The sequence below is a fragment of the Fringilla coelebs genome, assembly GCF_963513975.1.
Source record: "Fringilla coelebs genome assembly, chromosome: 2".
In the NCBI taxonomy this organism is placed as follows: Eukaryota; Metazoa; Chordata; class Aves; order Passeriformes; family Fringillidae; genus Fringilla; species Fringilla coelebs.
The window spans coordinates 96,050,727-96,061,795 of NC_140029.1; the positions used below are offsets into that span (position 1 = coordinate 96,050,727).

The window sequence follows — 11,069 nt, forward strand, 5'->3', positions numbered from 1 at the left end:
AGGCGTGGCGGGCTGAGTCGGCGGGGCGGGGCGGGGCGGGACGGGACGGCGGGAGGGGCAGGCACGGGGTTGGGGCCGTGCCCGCGGCGGAGGAGGCTCGGGCCGCGGCGCTTGACGGGGGTCCCGGGCGCCCCAACCAGGAACGTCCCGCTCTGGCGGCGGCGGGCGGTGAGTGCAGAGCCAGGAAAAGGACACATGCGGCAGAACGCGCTGGCCCCCGGCGGGTGGGGGCGGAGGACCCTGCTCCAGCTCTTTGTTCGCTGCCGGAGGGAGCGTGGGGGCAAAATGGCGAAACCCCCTTTCCCCACCGTATTTACAACTCGATCCCACTCGCTTCGTGGGTGGGCGGGAAGCCTGACCGCGCTGGCCGCGGCTGGGATGGGACGGGATGGGATGGGATGCTATGCTGTCCCCGCCCCGGGCAGCCCTCTGCCCGAGGTCACTTTCCCCCGCAGGTTGCAGCAGGGCAGTGAGGGAACGGGGAGCGCCAGGTGCTCCGGGCATCGCTATCGCGGGGTGAGGCCGCGGGGGAAGCCGCCTTTCCAAAACCCGCTCCGGCCAAAAAGTGTTGGAAAGGCACACAGAGGTGGTGCGGGCATGCTGAGAGAGAAAGAAACTCGAGGCGAAGTGTTTTTGCACACGTCCTCAGTCAGAGGCTAGGGAAGAGCTAAGTTATGTTTTTTCAAAGCATGGCCCAGTAATGTCTTTAATTATGTTCTTAGGAAAGCACAGATAAAAATGGGAAAAAGGCGTCTTTCCAGACTGACAGTGCTGCCTAATGCCACAACAGCCATGCAGATGGAAGCATTTCTGTGAGTACTGTCTGGGACCCATGTCTGCCACAGTTGCAGAATTAGCTAAGATAACTTTCTTGAGTCCCTTCCCAGAAATGCTAAAATCAACTTTCCATTCATTGATGGACTCTTTTACTTTTTTTTGGTCTGCATATGTGCATTTTTGTGTTTGTTTGTTTGTTCATTATGCTGTCCTACAGATGGGTGAAGGATTGAATGAAGTGAGTAGTGATTGCCATGTGAAGGCAGCAGGGAAAAGAGGAATTGCTAAAGAATTGGAAGAAATAACAAAGTTTCACAAAATGAGGCTGCGAATCAATGGATGGATGCTAACACTGGGAAGTCAAGGATTGAAGGTTTTCAATATTTCTGTAGCGTGGACCGCATCTTAATGAAAAGAAGTGTCTTTCAAACCTCATGTACAGAAAGCCAGTTCCTCCAGTCCTTTGGTGTTGGCAGTAAAATACAATCAGCAGTGTAGCTAAGGTGATTATGAACCTGCAGAAATGATGTTGGGAAAGTACATGCAGTGGTGGTCCCTGAGTCTTTGAATGTTACTTAGCAACTGCTAAGGAAGAGTCAGCATGATGTAAAACTGATCTCTGGGGCCGTTCAGGTCTGATCCGGCTAGCTCTGGACCCCGGCCCCTCGCAGTCTTACAAGGACAAAAGTAAAAGACTAGAGACACTCTTTCCTCTTGGGATGATCCATCACGATCCACCATCCCACTTTATTGTGGAACCACTCCAGGGAAGTCCAAGGGAGGCAAAGAGAGGCCGGAGGTTCCCTCCTGGGAGATTTTAAGCCCAGGGGAAGGGGGATGTAGGAGAGGGGCTACAGCCAATGGGATACAGGTGAGGAGAGGGGTGAGGGGAGGGGTAGACCAGGGAGAAACCAGCACTACTGGGGCTTAGGGGAGAGGGGAATCCCATAAGGATACAAACATAATATTCAGTATATGCGTAAATACAAACCCAGTGCAAAACAACAATTAAATAAACTATTTAGTGCAATGCAACAGCAGGGTATGACTAGCCAGGCATCCATAGACCACCAACAAATGCTGTATAGGCAGAATACAAGGTAACTATCAGGATAGGCAGAAATTTTTAAAAGTGACTTTCTTTAAAGCAAGATAAGCAAAGATATTTGATATTTGTCTTGTTTCTTGAAGAAACAAGTGACATTCTTGTTTCTTCACAGCCTAGATGAAGGGGCTGGTAAGCAGGACTTAGAAACAAGTAAGATCTGTAGAAAATTTTAAAGTAAAATGTGCCTATTTTCTTTCTTATTTCCCCCGTGTTTACCTCTTCTTGTCTTCCCTGTTCTAGGCTTGCTTTTATCCTCTTTGGTGTGCTCACAGGCAATTTACTGCACCTTCACTTGCCCATCTAAAATATGCAGTTTCCTGCATACTACAGGTAAATTTTAACAAAGGCACAAGGGTCTCCAGTATTTGGAAAGAGTTTGAAGAACTATTACCTGAATGTTTCTGAGCGTTGTTCTGCTTCTAGCTGCTCAGCATGTCTTGGCTGCTCCAGATCTGCACACTCTGACCATGAGCAGCAATTCCTCCCTCAGCAATGGGAAGGGCCTGAGGAACCTGACCACAGAGGAAGATGGGGCAGTCAGAGTCACTGAGTCCATTGCTATAATTGTCATTGCCATATTCATCTGTTTGGGCAACCTGGTGATTGTTGTCACTCTGTATCGCAAGTCGTACCTTCTCACCTTGAGCAACAAGTTTGTGTTCAGCCTGACCCTCTCCAACTTTCTACTCTCCGTGCTGGTGCTGCCTTTTGTTGTGACCAGCTCCATCAGGCGAGAATGGATCTTTGGCGTTGTTTGGTGCAATTTCTCAGCCCTGCTCTACATGCTGATCAGCTCAGCCAGCATGCTCACTCTGGGACTCATAGCTATAGACCGGTAAGCTGCTTTTTAGTAATGAATTGTAACAAATTGTCTGCTCCTCTCATAGAGTGACCACTACTTGTTCATAGAGTTGAGAAGCACTGCAGAGGGTTACACAGTGTACTGATGGAGTACCATTTTTACTTCAGCCCCTCATGAAATTTTGATGTGGAGCTAGAGAAAGTGATGTCATCAATAATGGAAAATGCAGACATTCATCCAGAGTTTTTTAAAGCTCTTGATAGTATAATAACATAATATTTGATAAACATGAAATAGTGACTTAAAATTCCAGATTATACCCTAAGCATACACTCACACATAAGAACACACAAAGAAGATTTAATGGTTGCATGTGTGCCTTCAGCCTAGTTTGACAGTCTTGACTGTGGTGATACCTACTTTTACATGTAACTGTTTCTAGAAACAGGGCTTCTGAGCCTGTTTGAAGAAAAAAGAACTATCAGCATCATTAAAGCATGTTCTTTTCTTTATTGTATGTCTTTTATGCTCCTGTGGACTACTTCTTTTCTTGCCCCGCAGGTACTACGCTGTGCTGTACCCGATGGTTTATCCAATGAAGATAACAGGCAACAGAGCAGTAGTAGCTCTTGTGTATGTGTGGCTGCATTCCCTTATTGGCTGCCTCCCTCCCCTTTTTGGCTGGTCCTCCTTGGAGTTTGACCAATTCAAGTGGATGTGTGTGGCAGCCTGGCACAAGGAGGCTGCCTACACGGCCTTTTGGCAGATCTGGTGTGCACTGCTGCCCTTCGTGGTCATGACGATCTGCTATGGATTCATATTCCGTGTGGCAAGAATTAAGGCCCGCAAAATTCACTGTGGGAGTGTTGTCATTGTGGAGGAGGACTCGCAGAGGAATGGGAGGAAGAACTCCAGCACCTCCACATCCTCCTCTGGCAGCCGAAGGAATGCTTTCCAAGGGGTTGTTTACTCAGCCAACCAGTGCAAAGCTTTCATAACCATCTTGGTTGTCATCGGGGCTTTTGTCATTACATGGGGACCTTACATGGTAGTAATAACATCAGAGGCACTTTGGGGTAAAAACAGCATCTCCCCTGCTTTGGAGACATTGGCTACATGGCTGTCTTTTTCCAGTGCCATTTGCCATCCAGTAATTTACGGGCTGTGGAACAAAACAGTGCGCAAGGAACTCCTGGGAATGTGCTTTGGGGATCGGTATTACCGCAAGTCCTTTGTTCAGCGGCACAGGACATCGAGGCTCTTCAGCATTTCCAACAGGATCACAGGTAAGATGTGGCGGCAAAAGACACTCTCTTCATATCACCAAGAGCAAGGCTTCCTGTCTGCCTGTGTTTGGCACGTTTCAGGGCTCTGTAAAGAGAGTTGGATGTTTCTGGAATTTTTAGCAGTCTTTTGTCAGTCAGGTTACATTTGAAAGGAGAAGTTTTCTCTTCTTTTATAGTTAACATTGTTCTCCTACTATAGTAAAACTTTCTCAGGCAGAGAAGACATAGTGATAAGGTTAATAAAAGAATTTATTTTCTTCTTTCTCAAGCATTTCCTTTTGTGTGCCTTCCATTTTGTGTTGCCCAGATTTGAGCTCTACCAACAGTACTTTTTACTGCACTTTTTCTTTGATTAATGGCCTTATGCTACAACTCTTTAAAATCCACTAAGGTTCCACTGGCATAACTTTCTGCAAGTTCAACTTTTAGGCTTAATGGTTGGGAAGAAAAGATCATAAACAAAGTAAAACTGTGTAAAACCATAGAACTATTTGGTGTGTTCCCAAGTTGCAGACTGAGACCTCCAGTTGCTCAGTTTGGTGGCTTGGTTTTTTGGTTTTTTTTAAAAGTAGCAATGCAGGGACATTCAGATTTTTACTAATTTCCCTGATCATGTTCAGAAGCTTCCAAAAATAGAACATCTTCAAGGGATATTTCATGCAAAGGCAGGAACTGAAATTATTTAATAGAGAAGGATGATCTAAAATGCAGAAGGAAGATGAGAGCAGCAAGGCACCCGCTATCTTTTCTGCAGCCTGGGAACACTGGGAGAGACTGTCTTGCAAATGAAGGAGTTATGGAGCTGTAGCCACATAATAACCTCCAGGAGCTTTGGCAAGTCTGTGTCCAGGAAATGCAATGGATTAATACATTGGAAACTGAGGTGGGGAGGGAAAAGACAGGAAATTTTTCTTTTCCCAAGCGATAAACTTGAAGCTGCCAGCTTCTTATCAGATGTCTTAGCTGGAGGCTGATAGGGAGGAGAAAAAGACTCCCAACAAACTCCCAACAAAATCTCAAGGTGGGATCCAAAGTAGCACCTTTGTAAAAATCCCACAATCTCCTCCCTTTTTGTTTTGGAGATTTGAAAGAAGTTGGGCATCTCTGTGCTCCAGCCTTGCTCCTGAGCTTCTTCCCACACTAATGGCCTGTCACGGCTGCTGGTGGCTGTCTAGAAGATGCCTGGCCAATCTCCCCATCCATGTGAGAGCGTATGTTTGGTGCTCAGCCTGTCTGGCTGATAAAAAACACACGGTTGCAGCAAGAGTGGGAGGGAGATGGTGTAGAGAGAAAGGAGACTTGCCTTTCCAAACCTGAAAGCTGCTGACTGGATTTCTAAGATGGGAAATCCAGAAGCTGTGCTGTCTGCTTCACCAAGGTAAGTTTTATATGCAGAATAATAAATAAGGCAGTAGAGTGGATATTGCTAGAAGAAGTTTTTACCTTTGCAAATTCCTTAACCACTCACTGTGTAACAAAAACAAAATTTTCTTGCAGATTTGGGACTATCTCCTCACCTTACTGCCCTCATGGCAGGTGGGAGGCAGCTGGGAAACAGCAGCAGCACAGGAGACACAGGTTTCAGCTGCTCACAGGATTCAGGTAACTGCAAGTTTCTTGATCCCTACTTGGGCAGAAGTTTGCAATTGGCAGCAGTCTTGTGGACAGTCAAGATTTACAGCCACAGATGCCTCTGGTGGACAAATGACATGAAGCATCTGTTCTAGCTGTTCCAACAAAACTGCTGCAGTTGCTTTTTTCCTCCCTTGTCCTCAATAGATTTACTTGCAAAATGCTTCTTACGGAATGGTGACACTTCCTTGGTAATGTGTCCTGGGAACAAGACTCACTGCTTTTGTGCCCTTCTCCTTCAGTTTCTGTTGTTTGGAGACTTTCTCTGTATCCACAAGGAACAGAGCAACAAAGTGCTGTGAACAATGTACTTCTCTGTTTCCTATTTTGTAAGAGACCTTGTCTTGTTCATCCCGCTGTATAAACATAAACACTTAGGATGGTTTCAGCTTATGATTTCCTTACTACTTAAGATCTCTCATTGAAGATGGCTTGGAAAAGGGAAAAAAAGAGTTCTGATGGTAATTTTCTATCCAGATCTGTTGCTAGATTTTTCTGGCAGTTAACTCAGCTACCAGTCCTTAACTGCAGTATTTATTTTAGAGAGTATTTCTGCTCTAGAGACACCAGAGGGTGATCTTTTAAGGTTTGCTTGGTATAAGGAGTTTGTTTCCTACTTTTGTAAAGGAAGTCTGTGGAGCTGGGATTTATTTTTGGTAATTGTTTTGTGCTGGTAGTTTTCTGTCTGTTGTGGGTTTTCTGCAGTTGTATGTGATAAAGGAGAGCAGCCTCCTGGTAAACCTGCCTCATTTAAGAGGATGTGGTGTGACCATCTTGTGGCAGCAGTTTAAACAAAAGAACAAAACTAAAGTGATACCAAAATGCTGTTTGAAGTGCCACTGCTGGTTAAGGAGGGGGCACAGTTCATAGCTTGGGAATAGATACACAGCGATCTACTGTGAAATACTGTTTCGCTTTGTGTGCTTTTACTGTGAGTTCTAAAGAGCAGAAGGAAGCCTTAGTCCCTCTTGCATGTTGCTTGCTGCACACAGTACGTGATCCTGGGGCCTGCAATGCCCAGTCTCTAATGAGAATATTTCCCAGTCCTTTCAATGAGAACTGACCTCATTCTTTTCTTGTGCAGTGTTTAACGTGAGCTGAAATTTACTCCCAAAAGCTGGGTTTAGACATCTTTTGAAGGAACTGCTGAAAGCAGGCTGAAAACATTTTGTCACCATATTGTATCTCAATGTTACTGTTTTACTTGTGGGTTCTTGCTCTTTTCAGGAACAGATACAATGCTTCTTGAAGATTATAGCTCAGATGGCCCTCATGCCCCGCACTGCATCTGTCCCCCTCGAAGGAGGAGTTCAGTGACATTTGAAGATGAAGTGGAACAAATTAAAGGTGAGTGTAGGAGTAAGTATGAAAATGCTCAGAGTCAACTATACTGAATGCTCAGAAAACCTCACAGGACCTTGAGAATTGTCTTGAAAAGTAGCTGACCATTGTGTGCCTTGACATGATCATTCATGCAGGTGCAACAGAAAGCAAAATCAGGCCCTTTCTCCAGATCTCAAGTAGCAGCAGGCAAGGACAAGAGTTATAAGCTGGGATTCCCTGCATATATAAAAATTAAATTGCACAGCAGTATCCTCTCTGCAATTCCACTCATCTTAGTGGCTGTTGCAAGTTTTGCCTGTTTTGTGTTTCTTGGGAAATATATTTTCCTGCCCTCATATTTTGGTTGCATTATCCCTGTGTTTCTCATTTGCTGTCTCTTCTCAATTTTGTCACTTACAGACTTGAAATTCTTCCATTTACAGACTTCAATGAACTGCGTATAATTTTATTCTGTTTAATTTACTTTTTCTTACTTAAGTTCTGATTTGTTTTACTGGGTGTGTTCTTCAGCAGGTATGGGTAAAAACAGATGAACCACACGCAATTTTTTTCAGTCAGCTTGTTGATTCTGGGCTAGCAGAACATTGCAGTGATCATCTGTAAAATGTTGGAACATTAATTTATGCTGATAGTTACAATAATTTCAATAGAAGACTTAATAATAACAACTGAATTTTCTAAACAATATGTGATTGTGGACAGGATGAAAATGAGCAAAATGCCTTTAAGAATCAAGTAATAATAAAACCTGAAATAATGAGGAAACTCTTTCTATGGAATTTTTAAACATCTTGGCAAAATTCCCTTTTGCCCTCTTCCCAGCATGAGATTAATATTTCCTTGTACAAACACATTAGCATACATTTCCCACTATCTTTCTGAGTGATTACATAGGAGTAGACATCTAATTGCTTGAGAGAGTGAAAGAGGAAAGTCTCAGTGCACAATTCCCCACAGGTTTAGCAATTCTCGCTGATGAGTCTCAGGCTTTTCAGCATCCCTGAGGCTTTAAATTATTTCAGCAGCCTCACTGAAGAGCCTGCTTCTACATACATTTAGGATGAACTCTTGTATTTTATCAACATGTTGGTGGGTAGAGAGGTGTAGAGATGTTACAAAAATAGCTGCAGTGACACAGTTTATCCCAAGTCTGAAGCTCTGAAAGCTTTGTGTTCATAGAATGGTGTAGGAAGCTTGAGTATTGTTGGTAAATGTATAGTTATTTTCCAGAGGGCATGATCATGCCTTTACAACAGGATCTATATTAGTTTTCAAGCATTTGCACAGCCACGCTTACCAGCTGTTACCTATTTTTTTTTTTTCAGAGGCTGCAAAGAATTCTGTTCTTCATGTAAAAGCTGAAGTCCATAAATCTCTGGACAGTTATGCAGCCAGTCTGGCCCGAGCTATAGAAGCTGATGTGAAACTCAGCCTGTTTGGGGAAGATGCTTTACCAGGAGCCTTGTTCCCCTCGTGGACTCTGGCAGGAAGCAGTGGGAACACCCGGCGTGGTGCCAGGCCCCATGCCAGTCAAAGACTGAAGCTGCAGAGCATCGATGAAGGGAACATTTGACACGAGCAGTGGAGTGGGAAAACAGAATGAATCCACTAAGCAGTGCCTACTGCAGCTAGTAGTGTTTCACCAGAACCAGGACACCTTGTTAGGATGTTTCCAGTGTTTTTTCACATGGAAACAGCTGGGTTCTGGTACTTGCATTAGCATTTTATAGCAGTGTTCGTTTACTGGTTGGGGGCTACTGACTCTTCTGCACATCATTATCACACAGCACATAGGAAAGCAGGGCTTGGTTTCATTAACCACATCATTAATCAGTTGAATCTTGCATCCATTGGCCAAAGCTGATACAGGAACAAAACAGAAAAGGTATGTGCGGTGTTTAATTCATTGTTACATCCATCCTCTTCTGACCGCCAGGATAATCAGCTGATACTTGATAGCTGGAGTGCTCTGATAGGAGCTTGTGCATTGGATAAGACACAAAGCCTTACTCTCAGCTGAGCAACGTGTACTCCACTAAGAACAAAACCTGAGTTTTTCCCGGAGCTCATGCAGATAATGGTCCTACTTACCTTTGCTGGGGGATATTTCAGTCTGTTCAGCCATCAGAATGCCTTATCTGACATTGGACTGTGTTTTGCTTCAGTGGCATGGGACACCAGCTCCTCTGGATGTAATGAATGGGAGTAAACATGTGCTGGGAACAGCACAGAGATGGGATTTGAGGAAATCATTAGTGCAGAATTCTTGGTTTCTTTGAGAAATTCAGCTCATGTTTTGCTGTTATTAAAAGGGCACTCTGTGGCTGTGCTAAACCTGACAGAATATAAATAAGATATTATCACTTCATATTCAGGATTCATCTTCTAGAGAAAAGAGAGTTAGCTGTTTGGTGTTTTTTTTTTTTTTAATAATGAGGGAATGTAGTATTTAAGCTGTAGTTACCTCAGTGCTTTTATTTCTTGGAGTATTAATTCATTAATCTTAAAAATAAGAACATTTGGCACTTCTATTGCACTTTGCATGTTCTTAAGCACTGTACAGACATTACCTTGTTAGGCCTTTGTGAGAGGGTTGATCAGCCCTGATTGCCAAAGAAGGGGAACTTGGCACAGCCAAGCTGCTGGCAGTGAAACAAGCTGCAAAGGTGGCAAATTTTATAAGAAAAAGACGTATGAGGTGGATCATTCGAGTATATCCAGCTTGAGGAACCTTTCAGTGCCTTCATGGGCTACCCTCTTCCTTACTTTGTCAGATTAAAACCCTGCTTTACCGTGTATGCCAGAGAGGAGACGTAAGTGAGCAGGATAATTCCTTGGGGGGGTGGGTGTCAGTAGCAAATGGACTTCAGGACCAAGGGTTTGCATTTGTTTACTCTGTGTCTACCTTTCCCCAGAAGTGCTTTGTATGAAGTTTTGCTGCAAATTGTTTGGAAATCATGATCAGGATGTTTCCATCTGGGTAAAAATGGGGTGTGCACTCACTGAGTTTTGTCTTTGTATGACTTACTCAGAGGCACAGAGGTGAAGTGTTGCGAGGCAGCCTCAGTCCAGTACTGTATTTAGACATCCTATTTGTCTTTGTTCTTGACTCAGAGATGTATTTCAGCACAAGCTTATATCCATCTCTGGACAAAGCAACTTGACTTTTTGAACGAGCCTGAATCCCATTGCGTTCCCATGTAAAATATAACTGCATGCTTAAAATTCAGTACATGGTTTGCTGGTTTAAGAACAGGCTGTTAGAGCAAGAACACTTAAGCTCCAGGAAGATGGCTCTTAGCATAATGCAGGAATAAATAAATTAATAATAGGGAGGTTCTAACTCCTGTATTTTGTACTTCTAATGTGTTAGAGAGATTGCACCTGAGGGCACTCATTAGGAAAAAAAGAACCAAAAATCCCAGTATTTGCTGCAGCGAGGTCATTATTGCTGTTGTTACCGTTACCGTTCCAATCACAGTCCCTTGTAGTATTCAACACTCCTTAAGCTGTGCACTTGCCTGGAAGTTTTTTTTGGTTTTTTGTTTTTTTTTTAATTCCATACTCCCGCTTGAAACAAGTTGAGCAGAGCCGTTGCTGAATGTCAGAAGGGCACACACGAGTATGAATGCATTGTGGAGGAGTAGGTGCTGGCCCAAAATGCTGTGTTTAGGAGAAAAAATTCCAAGGCATGTGTGGAAGCACAAAATCGATAGTATTGTGTAAAAAGCACATTTTTCACACAGGTACTGAGACAAATGCAGCCTTCAGGCAGGTCGGGGGGTTGGAAGGGTTTACACCATGGCTGAATTCGGCTGCCTGTGTTAATGTCACTAATCTGTTATTTAGTGTAAATGTTTGTATTTTTGTACACACATTATAACCCTTCCATAACTCTGTTATTATCAGAGTCGTTCTCTCAGTTGAGTTGTCATTAACAAAAGCAGTAATTGAGAAATGCACACATTTTGTAAAACTGTATTTCCTATCTTAAATACAGAAGAGAAAAAACCCAACTTATTTCCAGTTCCTGATGGTCTGTGGTGTTTGAACTATTATTTCAACTTATATTCATCTTTAAGTATTTTACTTTTAAACGAGTGTCCAGCTGGCAGGATGA

The 11,069-nt window shown here is 43.7% G+C and overlaps 1 protein-coding gene across 2 annotated transcripts; it reads left to right on the top strand.

Moving 5' to 3' along the window:
• The first annotated feature begins 54 nt into the window (after positions 1–54).
• Positions 55–10,820, top strand: GPR161 (G protein-coupled receptor 161). 2 transcript variants are annotated; one of them, XM_084226900.1, is made up of 9 exons: positions 55–168; positions 723–812; positions 995–1,280; positions 2,126–2,215; positions 2,309–2,720; positions 3,249–3,973; positions 5,471–5,575; positions 6,833–6,952; positions 8,275–10,820. In XM_084226900.1, the coding sequence occupies exons 5-9, from the start codon at positions 2,353–2,355 to the stop codon at positions 8,520–8,522; spliced, it is 1,566 nt and encodes a 521-aa protein (XP_084083026.1). In that variant the 5' UTR covers positions 55–168; positions 723–812; positions 995–1,280; positions 2,126–2,215; positions 2,309–2,352; the 3' UTR covers positions 8,523–10,820. The 2 variants fall into 2 exon arrangements, with proteins under 2 accessions (XP_084083026.1, XP_084083025.1); XM_084226899.1 differs by having other exon boundaries at positions 2,126–2,720.
• Positions 10,821–11,069: the final 249 nt, after the last annotated feature.

Bases quoted from the DNA above. Each gene is read 5' to 3' on its own strand.
- GPR161 (XM_084226899.1), top strand. From the start codon at position 2,281: ATGTTTCTGAGCGTTGTTCTGCTTCTAGCTGCTCAGCATGTCTTGGCT. The intron at 3,974-5,470 runs GTAAGATGTGGC...ATTTTCTTGCAG, and splicing joins CATTTCCAACAGGATCACAG to ATTTGGGACTATCTCCTCAC. The intron at 5,576-6,832 runs GTAACTGCAAGT...TGCTCTTTTCAG, and splicing joins CAGCTGCTCACAGGATTCAG to GAACAGATACAATGCTTCTT.